This window comes from Camponotus floridanus, unplaced genomic scaffold (assembly GCF_003227725.1).
Source record: "Camponotus floridanus strain SB8 unplaced genomic scaffold, Cflo_v7.5 scaffold30, whole genome shotgun sequence".
Classification (NCBI taxonomy): domain Eukaryota; kingdom Metazoa; phylum Arthropoda; class Insecta; order Hymenoptera; family Formicidae; genus Camponotus; species Camponotus floridanus.
The window spans coordinates 1,650,535-1,664,355 of NW_020229437.1; the positions used below are offsets into that span (position 1 = coordinate 1,650,535).

General features: G+C 24.4%; 3 protein-coding genes across 4 annotated transcripts; all 3 read right to left on the reverse strand.

Annotated features, from left to right (window-relative positions):
* Positions 1-3,944: 3,944 nt before the first annotated feature.
* Positions 3,945-4,642, reverse strand: LOC112638443 (odorant receptor Or2-like). The gene is made up of 3 exons (XM_025410209.1): positions 4,447-4,642; positions 4,082-4,237; positions 3,945-4,012 (listed from the first exon to the last, which is right to left on the reverse strand). The coding sequence occupies exons 1-3, from the start codon at positions 4,639-4,641 to the stop codon at positions 3,956-3,958; spliced, it is 408 nt and encodes a 135-aa protein (XP_025265994.1). The 5' UTR covers position 4,642; the 3' UTR covers positions 3,945-3,955.
* A 785-nt stretch (positions 4,643-5,427) lies between these two features.
* Positions 5,428-6,929, reverse strand: LOC109610237. Of its 2 annotated transcripts, XM_025410206.1 has the most exons (3): positions 6,813-6,929; positions 5,982-6,397; positions 5,428-5,787 (listed from the first exon to the last, which is right to left on the reverse strand). In XM_025410206.1, the coding sequence occupies exons 2-3, from the start codon at positions 6,389-6,391 to the stop codon at positions 5,448-5,450; spliced, it is 750 nt and encodes a 249-aa protein (XP_025265991.1). In that variant the 5' UTR covers positions 6,392-6,397; positions 6,813-6,929; the 3' UTR covers positions 5,428-5,447. The 2 variants fall into 2 exon arrangements, with proteins under 2 accessions (XP_025265991.1, XP_025265992.1); XM_025410207.1 differs by lacking the exon at positions 6,813-6,929 and having other exon boundaries at positions 5,982-6,402.
* A 4,551-nt stretch (positions 6,930-11,480) lies between these two features.
* LOC105254421 (odorant receptor 46a-like) lies at positions 11,481-13,597 on the reverse strand. The gene is made up of 5 exons (XM_025410228.1): positions 13,386-13,597; positions 12,631-12,966; positions 12,087-12,288; positions 11,713-11,868; positions 11,481-11,621 (listed from the first exon to the last, which is right to left on the reverse strand). The coding sequence occupies exons 1-5, from the start codon at positions 13,595-13,597 to the stop codon at positions 11,565-11,567; spliced, it is 963 nt and encodes a 320-aa protein (XP_025266013.1). The 3' UTR covers positions 11,481-11,564.
* Between the last annotated feature and the right edge of the window lie 224 nt (positions 13,598-13,821).

A 13,821-nucleotide genomic window follows, 5' to 3' on the forward strand; every position in this document is an offset into this window, starting at 1 on the left:
TTTAAATGGCGTTTCGGTTAGATTATTAATTAACGTTATAATACTTCCATGACTTTTTCGTATAACAATTGTCTTGTAACACGCCAAAAGCGAAATTATAATATTGAACAGAGCGTCGCCGAATGTATCAGCATCGTCGGCGTTTAATATGAGCTCCATAATTTGAGTAATTGCAAATGTATATAGTATTAGAATTACTGATAATGTATAAGCATTATACATTATGTTTCTAGACAGCGACGTCCACGATGTTGGTCGCCAGCATCCTGCGACCGCTAAAACCGTGAGCGAAAATTTCAACACAGGCATTTCGCTTTTCCTCACAACATTACTTCCCAACATCCATTTGCCCAACATCAATAATTGTTGATTGAAATATTGACTTATTTACTATAAATTTTGATTATTATTAACTGATAATATATCGCGATGATAGATTAATGAGAATAAAGGAAAATGTGTATGATGATTACAAAATATTTTTATAACTAATCGTATTTTTATAACGAATCGTATTTATAATAGTAGTTATAAGAAGTATTTTTATAATTATTCATTTTTATAAATAATTGGCAATTAATTTTATTTCTACATATAATATGGAAATAAAAAACTAATCAATAATTAAATACAAAACTATTTAACAATAATCAATAATAATCAGAATAATAAAAAAAATATCGCATTGTATTTAATTTTTGTCATAGTATATATTTAAAATATTTTTCTTTTTCTATATAAACTTACAAAATTATTTCGATCGATTTATTTGAATAGTGTGTTAAATACTTTGAAAGATTTAAATAAATGTTTGCTGTGACAAATCAAATGATGAGAGAATAATCTACTAACATCTATAGTCTTCCGATTTGATATTAATTATATTATTCGTTCGACTTCTTTTTCTTCGTACAAATATCTTTGTTACGATCTATGACAGACTTGTAACTATATTTCTCATGAAATGAACATTCTAATGAATCGGGATGTCTTCTTTCGAAGATTTCTTTCGAAATAATATCTTTATTACAAAACTGCATAATGTACCGTTATTTTCGCGGAGAAAATGGGATAAGAAAAAAGAAGAGAAACTTGATATATAGTCAAGTATGCAGGAAATAAATTCTTGAAATGGTCATTAATAGATTAGTAGCCTCGAACTATTTCCAAGATACTTACATATTTAGATTTAGCTCTGTTATGTGTTGCATGTTCATTATAAAATATTTTATTTATTCAATATTATTTTGTCGAAACGCTACAAATGTATAAAAAAATGTATTTCTCAAATGTTAACGAATCAACAATTGTAGTATATATCTGTGTAAAATCTTTGTACATAGCTAGTCCCTAGACTCGGCTATAAACTGTTCCCATTATTTTCTTTTGTCATACTACTTATGATATTGGGATGAAGAACTATTAGAACTTATTGATTCTTAAATCTATCTCTTTTTGAACATAAAAAAGATGAAGAAAAGGTATTTTAAATTTTTCTGTAAATTTATATCTTAATGTGAGAAATATTATCGATTAACGGGTTTTTTTGCCGTTCAATATTATAATTATATATTTACATATATAAATTTACCAAATTAAATTATGAAAGATTAATTATTTCCACTTCTTTATTAATCCTTCATTTGTGTTTATAAATAGAAAATCGAGTGAAATATTCTAAACATCTATAAATATTGTGAAGCAGATAGTGAAGCTTTTTCCAGATTTCTGCAATTTTATACAGATTTATACTCAATGATCAATTTATTGTTACAAGATAGCTAATAAGTAAATTTTAGTAAATTTGTTAGAATTATTTAATACAAGATCCATAAAAAAAAATAATTTTAATGTTATGCACATTCTCAATATTTCAATAAAGACATTGAAAATATGTAGAATATTAAAATTATTAATATTGCGTAAGCGTTATATATTCAATCCCGTTATTCATTTCATATTATGAACATACATCATAAAATCTAGCTAAATTATTATCATGTGTTACATGACGAAAGTTAGAGATATCTTATTTCAAAATATGCATATACAATCAAACTTTCTAATGATAATCTTGATCTTCTCCTTTCGTATAAAGTATTTATATTATTATTAAAATATTCATAAAAAGAGACTCTCTTATAATGGTGTCCATTGATATACGTTGCAATATACGTTGCAATATACGTTGCAATATACGTTGTGATTTATTCACATATTTTATTCATATTTACATATTTGTTTAAATCGACGATTCCTGCTCAAACATTTTTTTGAAAAATAAAATGACAAAAATGGTTCTCAACATTATGTGATAATACTAAATCTCATTTTTTGAAAAGTATCAGACACATCGAAAATATAATGCATAAATTCATATTAGATAAAAATTTAAAATACACTGCATTTTAAAATAATAAATGATCGTTTTGTAACATAATATTGTTAATGAATAAATTTTTAAATTATATACATACATATTGTTCAACATTATATATCAAAGAAAATAAAATGACAAAATGTAACATTGAAAATACATGCACAGTAATTCTATATACATATCATTTGTACAGGGTGTTTCCGCAACACATCATTAAGTCGGGATGCTTATCGTCAGGGGCATACTTTATTAGATTCACTGAATAAGATTAAAATGCGAGTTCAACGGGAAGTAAGGAAATCTTATCATTTTATTATAGTAAACAATTGCGAAATTTAATAATATAGATAAAATATATATTTAATAATATATATTATATATTTATATGTAATATATTTTTAATAATATAGATAATCATAATATATATAAAATATTCAATTCTAATAAATTAACAAATTTATCTAATAACACATTATAACATTTAATTATAATATTTAATAATAGATATTAATATATATTAATTATATATTAATAACGTAAATTTAATAAATAAATTTGAACAAATATAGTAAAAAATATAATATTCAAATATAATAAAATATACTTATAATGACAAATATTTTTGATCTTTAAATGTAATAAATTATAATAAATGTTCAATATAACCACCATCTTCTTCTAAACATAAAGCAATTCTACGCATGAAATTTTCTTTCATGCGATTTATCATGAGAGAAGTGATCTCCGCACATGCGTTACGAATTCTGTTTTTAAGAATTTCTGCATTTTCCGGCAAGGTGTGATATATTTTATTTTTTAAGATGTTCTACATAAAAAAATGTCCATAGGACATAAGATCATGAGCAGAGATCACTCTTCTGATAAAACAAGTGAGAGATATTTTCAGCAGGATTGCTCTGTTTAGAAGAAAATAGTAATTATATCGAGTTTTTATAATTTATTATATTTAAAAATCAAATATATAAATATATAATATATTTTTATAATATATTTTTTATTAAGTATTTATAATATATTATTTATAATATATTTTTATTATAAGTATTTTTCATTATATTTGTTCAAATTTGTTTATTAAATTTTATTTATGTTACTTTATCTATTATTATTTTATTTATTATTAGATAAATATTTTATTTATATTATTACATTTCACAATTGTTCATTATAATAGATTGATAAAAACAGATTTCTTTTTCCTTATTCCCATTTTAATCTTATTCTGCAAGCCCAGTAAAGCATGTCCCTGAGTGGTCAGATAGGCAACCCGATTTAATGATGAGTATGTTGCGGAAACCCTGTATATCATTCTTTATAATTTTGTATTTTGATTTTTTTTATCGTTCCAACTTATTATTTTTTATTTTTTGTTATATATCTTAACAACTTTGTGATATATCTTTTCAAAAATGTTTCATTGGCAATTAATTAATAAACTATTCTTATTTTCAACGTAATTCACGTAATTCAACGTAATTCACGTAATTATACATCAATTATATGAATGTAACAAATTAAATATAAATAACAATTGCTCTAGTTTTGTATTACTTATTATTGTTTCTGCGATTTTATCAATACATTAAAAAGCGAATATGATGTCTTGAGCACCTAAATAATTATATAATCAATGAGCAAATTAAATGTTTATTACATGGAATAAGATTTTCTTATACGAACCATCACGAATGATTCAAGATTCATTGATATAATGTTTGCGCTGGTAAATTCGATTGGTATCGTCGCACGATTCATAATCATTAAAAGACCTTTCTTCACGTTGTTGTTAAGTATTGTCCATTCTGTATTATAAATATTATCCGATAATTGCAGGCTCTGTAAATATAATTTTATATAATCGTAATATAGATAATCATAATATATATATATATATATATATATATATATATATATATATTATGTACATTGTATATTATATTAAGATAGAATGAAAAAGAGAAACAAATGTTTTGCTGTTTAAAAAGAGAAATTATGTTCTCGTAAACTGATTATTGGCTATAAAATTAAAATTAATAACAAGCTACCTTCAGTTTAACTTCATTGCCAAACCAACAGTAGTAAAAAATTGGTGCCAATGTGCAACATATAACCATGAGATTTTGTACATAAGAAGCGGTAGTGGTCGATGTGGCAGCCATATGAATCAAATTGTAGCACATTACTATTGTAATCATTAGAAATTCACTAGGAACTATTCTGGCAAAATTTTCATTCATCATATATGAGTATCTAAAATTAAACAGAATATTATTAATCGATAGAATTTTGACAGATTCAATATATTTAAACAAATAACAATTCAGGAAAATATATTACTTCTTTTTGAAAAATATCTTAGGTGGTATTATAACTTTAAAGATTAAGATAAGAATCTCATATTTTGATTTACATAGAAAACTTTAATATTAAATATTTTTTAGTATAAATAATTAATATTTTTTAGTATTAATAATTAATATTAATAATTAATACTAATAATTAATATTAATAATTATGTAATTTTTAATATTAATTTTATATTAAATATTTTTATATGAAATTTTTAATATATAAATACATCATTAAAAATTAATATATTATTTTTAGAATATAACATTACAGCTACTTTTACAGCTTCTAAAAAATATTTGAATAAATATATACAAAATAATAAATAATCAAATTGATGAAAATTTTAATTCTTTTTTGATAATTATGTGAGCATATATGTCTTTAATGTGTCTGTGTGTATATCTAAAAAAAATGAGAAAAAATTGAGCAAAATAATGCTTTAAATTAACTTAGTACTTTAGTATCTATTTTCAATTTTGTATATATGAATGTTAAATAACTCTAAAACAGAAGAACTGATTTTTAAGCAGCAAAAATATTTTTATTTTTTTCTTCCTCACTGGCAAATAAACATTTTTCCGATTTGTATTAAATTAATAGAAAAATCTAATAATATATATATATATATATATATATATATATATATATATGACCTCAGAGATGTATGTAGATAGCGTACTAGGTTTAAGAGAACTTACTCAAATATATGTATATGATGATGTACGCAATCGCGCAAGTTTTCTCGAGCATTCATAATGTTTGATAAACGATATTCTAAAATCTCAATTTGGCAACAAATGTGTAATAACAATCCACAAATAATACTGTCACAGGTAGAATGAACGAGACCGCTAAACATTAAAGTGATTAGCTGATGAATGTATACGGGATAGAATAGCGCGGACATTGAGTAGTTAAATGGTATCCATGCTTTGTACATTAATGTTCCATTTTTGAAATCCGTGAATAACGAAAGTAAAATCATGTACAAGTTGGTTATGAGAATGAGGACTAGATAACATAATGTATTATTCCTATAAAATTAGAATTATAATGTTTGTTTCAAAAATTATTATTAAAGAGACATTAAAAGTCTTTTTCTTTAAATTACATTGCTTACATTACATAAATGGAATAATTTTATTACTTACATAATTAATATATTGTAATCTTATTATACATAGCATATTTTATTAAGTATATAAAAAATATTAAATATGATACTTACGTTATTCTTTTGTTAAATTTCTCTTGAATCATATTTTCGTTTAGATCTAACGGTTTAAATGGCGTTTCGGCCAGGTTATTAATTAACGTTATAATACTCTCATGACTTTTTTGTATAACAATTGCTTTGTAACATGCCAAAAGCGAAGTTATAACATTGAATAAGGCGTCGCCGAATGCATCAGCGTCGTCGGCGTTTAATATAAGCTCCATAATTTGAGTGATTGCAAATGTATATAGTGTTAAAATCACTGATAATGAGTAAGTGTTATACATTATGGTCTTAAACAGCGATGTCCACGATGTTGGTCGCCAGCATCCTGCGACCGCTAAAACCGTGAGCGAAAATTTCAACACAGACATTTCGCTTTTCCTCCCAACATTACTTTCCAACATCCATTTGCCCAACATCAATAACTGTGTCGATTGAAATATTGACTTCTTTATTAAATTTTGATTATTATTATTTAATAATATACTGCACACAATGATAGATCAATGGGGAAAAATGCGTAGATGATTACGAAATACTTTTATAATTACTATACTATTAATTATACTTATTGTTATAAGAAATATTCTTATATATTCTTATATATATTATTATTCTTATTAATATTCTTATATATATTAATTGTATAGTAATTGTTTATTTTTATAAATAATTGGAAATTAGTTTCCGCTACCTATATATAATATGTTCTAATAATCAAATGTGAAATTATTTGTTAAATTAATTAATGAGAATAATGAAAAGAATATTACATATATTATTTTTATTATAATATGCATTCAAAATGTATTCCACTCTTTTTCTGTATATTAAACTTACGAAAATGTTACGATTGATTTGTTTGAATAATCTGTTGAAAGATTTGATTAAATATTCGCTGAGACAAGTAGAATGATGTGAAGAAGAAATAATCTACTATCGTCTATACTGTCTCAACTTGATAATGATATTATTCATTCGATATTTCCCTTTCTTTATAAAGTATCTTTATTATTATCAATATTGACAGACTTGTAACCATGTTTCTCGTGAAATAATATTCTGATAAATTGAAAAGTTATATCCTTTCTAATTTATATTACAAAACTGCATAATTTACCGTTAATTTTACGGAGAAAAAATATAAAAAAGAAGAAGAGGAACTTGATATATAATCAAGTATACAGAAAATGAATTCTTGAAATGCTCATTAATAGATTAGTATTCTCTAACTATTTCCAAGATACTTAGATCCAGTTTTATTGTGCTTTGTATGTCCATTATAAAATATTTTATTTATTTGCAATGTTGCTTCGTAGCTAAGCTATAAATGTACGAAAAAATGTATTTCTCAAATGTTAATGAATCAACAGTTGTAATATATATTTGTGTAAAACCTTTAGACAGACCTTTAGCTAGACCGTAGACCCGGTTATAAGCTGCTGCTATTATTTTTTTTTTGTCGTATTATCTATGATGTTAGGATGTTATTGGGGGCTTATTGATTCTTGAATTTACCACTCGTTGAACATAAAGAAGATAAATAAAAGATATTTTAATCTTCTCTGCAGATTTATGTTTTGTAATGCGAGGGATATTATCAATTAACTTATTTTTTTGTTATTTAATGTTATAATTATACATTTACATATATGAAATTTTCAAATTAAATTATGATTAATTATTTCCAATTCTTTATTAATCTTGCGTTTGTGTTAATAAATTGAAGATCGAGTAAGATATTTTAAGCATCTGTAAAAATTGTGCAAATGTCTTGGTAAAACTTGATTCGATTTACACAATATTTAATGATGAATTTATTACGAAAGGTGACTAATGATTATGCAATAACGAAAGATTCTTACCATTACAAAGGAATCTAAATTTACTTAGATATGAGCACTATTAAATTCAATAGGTATCAAAGATCGATTCATAATTATTAGAAGATCCTTCTTCGTACTATTGCTAAGTCTCGATCATTCCATGTTGTAAATACTGTCCGACAATTGTAGGCTCTAGATGAAAACATAATGAAACATTAAATATAGTTATTATATTTTATGTATATATATATAACAGAATTCAATAATATTTCTTTTTAAAGAAAAGTTTTTCTTATACTATGGTATACATATATAATAGTGTTAATATAAATAAACAGGTGTAAATTGCTAAAAAAATACCTTTAGCTTGACTTAATTTCCAAACCAATATTAGTAAAATACTGCTGCTAACATGTAAGCTATACACATTATAAATTGAATATATCTGGTACTGGATGACGTCACAGCTAAATGATATAAATGCGAGCACACCACCAAAGCGCTTACTGTAAATTGAATAGCGATTATTTTCGCAAATTTGTTGTTTACTACATACGCGTACCTACAATTATATAGGATACATTTATTCAATTCAAGATCTTATTTTTGAAATTCATTATTGCTGTTATTAAATGGATTATTAATGCTCGATTATTAAATGCTAATCAAAATTAAAAATTTGCAAATTTATTATTTTTTTATTTAAGAGAGAGAGAGAAAGAGACAAAGAGAAGGTAAGAGAGAAAGAAATAGAGAGAGAGAATTTAAATTCTTTAAAATAGATATGTGTAATTCTTGTGTGTAATAATAAGTGCATGTATATATGTATGTGTGTGTATGTGTGTGTGTGTGTGTGTGTGTGTGTGTGTGTGTATGTGTGTGTGTGTGTGTGTGTGTGTGTGTGTGTGTGTGTGAAAATCAGTTTCGAAAATCACCATTCAAATATCTATCATGTAATAGTAATAAAAAATGATGACTTTCAGAACCTACAGATATTTAGAAACTTACTCAAATATGCAATTGTGATGATATACACAATTGCGAAGATTTTTTTTATTATTCGCGATTTTTGACAATCGATACTCCAAAATTTCGATCTGACAGGAAACATGTAAGAGTAAGCCGCAAGTAAAACTGTCGCAAGCAAGATTGACGATACCATTAAGAGTCATGCTCATCATTTGGTGAGTGTATGTGAGATAATATATTATTGCAGAGATTGAGTAATCGAATGGTAGCCATGCTCTATAAGATAAGTTTTCCTTTCTAAATTCCGTAAATAAGGAGAGCAGAATGATGTACACACAAGTCAGCAAGACAAGTATCAAAATGTATTATTCCTAGAAAATTACAAATCTATTTAGTTTATCTATATCTAAATATTAATTAGGATTTTTATATTTTTATATTTCATTAAATTAAAATTTTTTTCTGTAGAAGAGAAGAAAGATTATATATTTTTTTAAAATAAAATAAAATATGTTTGAAAAGAATGCAACATCTATTTCTGAAAAGTATACAATATATATTAAATATTTTAAAAGTTGTATAATAATATAGAATATAAAATACTAATTTCTTGCTATAATAAATATAATTAATTAATTCTTATTAACTTATAAATATCAGAAATATCTTATTTTATACTTACTCTACCATCTTATCAAATTTCTCTCGAATTATTTTTTCATTTTTGTCCAACGGTGCAAAAGGATTCTCAGTAAGGTATTCAATTATCATTGCAACATTTTTATGACTTAAATTCATATTATATATAATAGTTTTGTAACACGCCAATTCATATTATATATAATAGCTTTGTAACACGCCATGAGCACGATCAGCAGTAGATATAAAGTTTCAGTAAATTCACCAGAATTACTAACATTCAATACAAGATCCATAAATTGCGACACTGAGAATGTGTATAACATTAAAATAATTAACATAGCGTAAGCATTATACATCATGTATTTAAATAACGATGTCGCTGATTGCCAGCAACCAGCGACGGCGAGAACTGTGAGCGTATATTGCATAGGACGCATTTTGTAATAAAAATTCTTTTGCAGTTTCCTTTTATATAAATCTTATAATAATTGTAATCTGTTAATTATTAGTATAATAATTTGTAAATCTTAAAAATCATTAAAATATCTATAAATTGTACGATAATATTTTTAAATAGTGTTCATTTTACATGATTATTTACTAATTAAATTATTTGCTATATATAATTATTCTTTAGGAACGTTAATGTTTTATTAAAAATTATTTATGATGTCAAATATTACATAAAATATTGTAGAAAAAGATTTTACAATAATAAAAGCATTAAGCAATTATTTTATTGCAATAATATTATACCAATATTGTTTTAAAATATAAAACATTTTGCTATATAACTTACATTGAATTTAAAATTTTCGTTCAACTCTCGTTTGCTTCGAAAAATTTAACTTTTTCGCATGAAATAGAATAGAATTATTATGAAACTACTATCTCTTGATTTCCAGAGAGAAACATTTTTCAGAATTTACTACAAGACAACTATATTATTATCGCAATAACATGCGACAATACGATGCACTTCTTACAAAATGATACATACATACATAAATCAAATTGTGCTGCAAAATGAAATTTCTATTACAAAATTACCTGATATTGCTCTATTTGTAGTGGTAGCAGAGATAATAGAAAAAACATTTGTATAGATAAACAAAAGTCTTTCGACCGATACATATCATATATATGTATTGATAGATTATTATTTGTGTGAATTATTTTTAAAGTTTTAGAATAGCTTCCTTATTTTTTACCAATTACAAAATGTCATTGTCTACATTTATATAATGATAAGGAAATGGTATGAAACATCTAATATTTTTTCGTAGTCCTTTTCATATCTTTCGGGGATGTTATATAATGAAAACATATTCATTTTCATTAAATCTTAATGTACTTATACACTCGTTATACTACATTTTTTTTGTCATCATACAGTCTATGTCCTATCATCACAATATAGTATATCATCGTACACTTTGTTTTATATATTGATTTTTCTATAGTCGCTATTCCATGTGGAAATGTAAACGGAAAGCAGGAATTACATTGACCCTTATATCTGTCGGATTGTTCAAGTAAACTACTAACATATATTGAGAAATATCGAAGAAAGGGATTGCATTTAGAGTCTTTATATCTCCTTATATTATAAATTTATGCAGTCAAGCAAGTATATATATATATATATATATATATATATATACATATATATATATATATATAAAGCGAGAGAGAAAAAGAGAGAGAGAGAGAGAGAGAGAGAGAGAGAGAGAAAGAGATTCATACAAATTTTCGCACTCAATATTCAAATATTGTCAATTCGTTATATATGTTTAATTAAAATAAAAATTTGCATAACGCTAAAACTGAAACTATTTAACAATTTTTTATAGTCTTTTGTAATAGATGATAAAAATATATTTTTTATATAATGGTAGCAAGATGGTATGATATACTAACATTTTTACCTAACATTTTTTTCATATCTTTTCGGGAATCATATTTTTAAAGCACTATATCATAAAATAATATTAATAAGAATTTGTTATATTAGTAGATAATTACTATAGATATAAAGATTTTATAGAGGTTAAAATTATATTACCGATAATTAGTTTATTGCACTTGTTTATAAATTACTTATTAACAAAAATATTAACTACATCTAAGATATAATAGAGGAATATATAATACATTATTCTTCTTGCACTCGTACTAATAAATTATAAGCAGAGTATGACGTTTTAAGCAACTAAAATAACAAAACGAATAAAATTAGTGACATTTTATTAATCAAATAATTGTGCACAAACACATAATATGATTGAATTTTTTGTACTAACCGCTACAAAAGAATCTAAATTCAAGCTAATGATATGTGCAGTAGTGAACTCGATAGGCACTATCGCACGTTTCATAATTATAAGAAGATCTTTTTTAACGTTATTACTTAGCACTGGCCATTCCGTTTGAAAAACATTATCCGCTAATTGAAGGCTCTATAAATCAATATGCAACATTTTTTCTTTGTGTGAGCATTATAATTATGCAAAAAAAGATATTATATATTTATATTACAAATACTTAATAATACTATTTATAATCTGTTTATTCATATTGCATGACTTAATAACGAGCATTGTAAAAGAGTATTATAGCGTTATGATAACATATTTAATTTAATTTTAAAATATAATCATAATTTTATTAAATATACCTTTGATTTGACTTTATTTCCGAACCAGCAATAAATAAATACTTGTGTCAACATGCAACATGTATATATGATTAATGCAATGTTATCTACACTCAATGACGATTTGCTCAGTTGAAATAGATTGGAACATATTATTAATGTACTCGTTATAAACTGGAATCCAATTATTTGCGAGAATCTTGCATTTACTAAATATGCAAACCTACAAAGAATTTTTATTTATTTTTATAATGTCAATTTTTGTTATTGTAATAGTTGTACCGAAAAGCATGCGCATTTTGCCATACAAAAATTATTAGTAAAACAGTGATATGATATAAGTTGATAATAATAAGTTATATCTTTTAGATCAAAGGAGTATGATTCATTTTAATTCAAAAAGAAAGATAATCTTAGATTTTACTTATCAACAATTATAGAAATAAGATTTAATTTATATCGCTGTTCTCCGTCCAACAATTAATATATGACAATTAATATATCATGAAAACCTTGAATAAAATAATGAATATTTTTTTCAACAGTTATTATTAGGATAACTAACTCAAATATACTGTTGTGATGATGTACACAGTAGCTCAGAGTATCTTGATTCTTCACAAGTTTTTTTAAACGATATTCCAAGATCTCAATTTGGCAGCACACGTGCATTAAGAGGCCACATATGAGAGTATCGCAAGCGACATTCACAGTAGCGCAATAAAATGTACTTAGAAACTGATGAGCATACGTGATACAAAATACCATGTAAGATGAATAATCATATGGTACCCATTCTCTGTATGTTAACTTTTTATGCCTGAAATCGGCAAGCAACGATGTCAAACCAGAACATGACCATGATGTCTCGATTAGGAGCGTATAACGTAATGTGTTCATTCTAAAAAAGTGATTAAAGATTTATTTTTGTTATCTTTAAATAAGCTTTAATATGAAGTATTTTTTGATATATATATTCTGTACAAAAGATTTTTAATATTTGATAGTAAAACTATTAATTGAATATTTTTTATTGATTAATATTTTATTTATTTAATTATAAATTGAATATAGCGTACGCTTTTATAAAATAATTTAAAAATTTCCACTTGTAATCACATATGTAGCATTTTAAATTTTGATCAATAAAGTTAAATTTTGAAATTAAATGAAATTAAATTAAATTAATCATACACACACAATTAAATATGGACAAAATATTTTTTTTAAATATAATGCCATTTGCAACTTAATTAAAATACAGATTTAAAAGAAATTATTATTGATTAAAAATTTGAATATTATACTTAGAGATCAAACCGTATTAATTTGTCAAATTTCCGGTAAATTTCCAGCTCGCCTGAATCCAGTGGTTTAAATGGCTCTTCACTAAATTTATTGATTAATGTTGCAATGTTTGTATAATTAATCCACATAATTAATAACTTATATCCCGAAACGGATACATTTAACATCATGTACAGATTGTTAGTGAAATCGTCAGGATTATTAACATTCAGAACAATGTCCATAAATTGTAAAAATGCAAAAGTATATAAAATGATAATTATGAATAATCTATAGAGAGTGTAAATAACACGTTTAAATAATGATGTCCATGATGGCGGTCGAAAGCATCCCACGAACGTAACAATAAAAAATGTCAAGTTTAGAATGTGCATTTTTAATTAAAGAAAAGATATATACATTGCATTTGTTTATATAACATATTATAAATTTTATTTAAGTAATTTAA

What these genes read in the sequence shown, in the direction of transcription:
- LOC112638443 (XM_025410209.1), bottom strand. Translation starts at nt 4,641, where the DNA reads ATGATGAATGAAAATTTTGCCAGAATAGTTCCTAGTGAATTTCTAATG. An exon ending in GCAATGAAGTTAAACTGAAG is followed by an intron (nt 4,238 to 4,446) that starts GTAGCTTGTTAT and finishes TTATATTTACAG; the next exon opens with AGCCTGCAATTATCGGATAA. An exon ending in ATCTTGAATCATTCGTGATG is followed by an intron (nt 4,013 to 4,081) that starts GTTCGTATAAGA and finishes ATAATTATTTAG; the next exon opens with GTGCTCAAGACATCATATTC.
- LOC109610237 (XM_025410206.1), bottom strand. Translation starts at nt 6,391, where the DNA reads ATGTTGGGCAAATGGATGTTGGAAAGTAATGTTGGGAGGAAAAGCGAA. An exon ending in AAATTTAACAAAAGAATAAC is followed by an intron (nt 5,788 to 5,981) that starts GTAAGTATCATA and finishes CTAATTTTATAG; the next exon opens with GAATAATACATTATGTTATC.
- LOC105254421 (XM_025410228.1), bottom strand. Translation starts at nt 13,597, where the DNA reads ATGGACATTGTTCTGAATGTTAATAATCCTGACGATTTCACTAACAAT. An exon ending in CATCACAACAGTATATTTGA is followed by an intron (nt 12,289 to 12,630) that starts GTTAGTTATCCT and finishes AATTCTTTGTAG; the next exon opens with GTTTGCATATTTAGTAAATG. An exon ending in ATTTAGATTCTTTTGTAGCG is followed by an intron (nt 11,622 to 11,712) that starts GTTAGTACAAAA and finishes TTGTTATTTTAG; the next exon opens with TTGCTTAAAACGTCATACTC.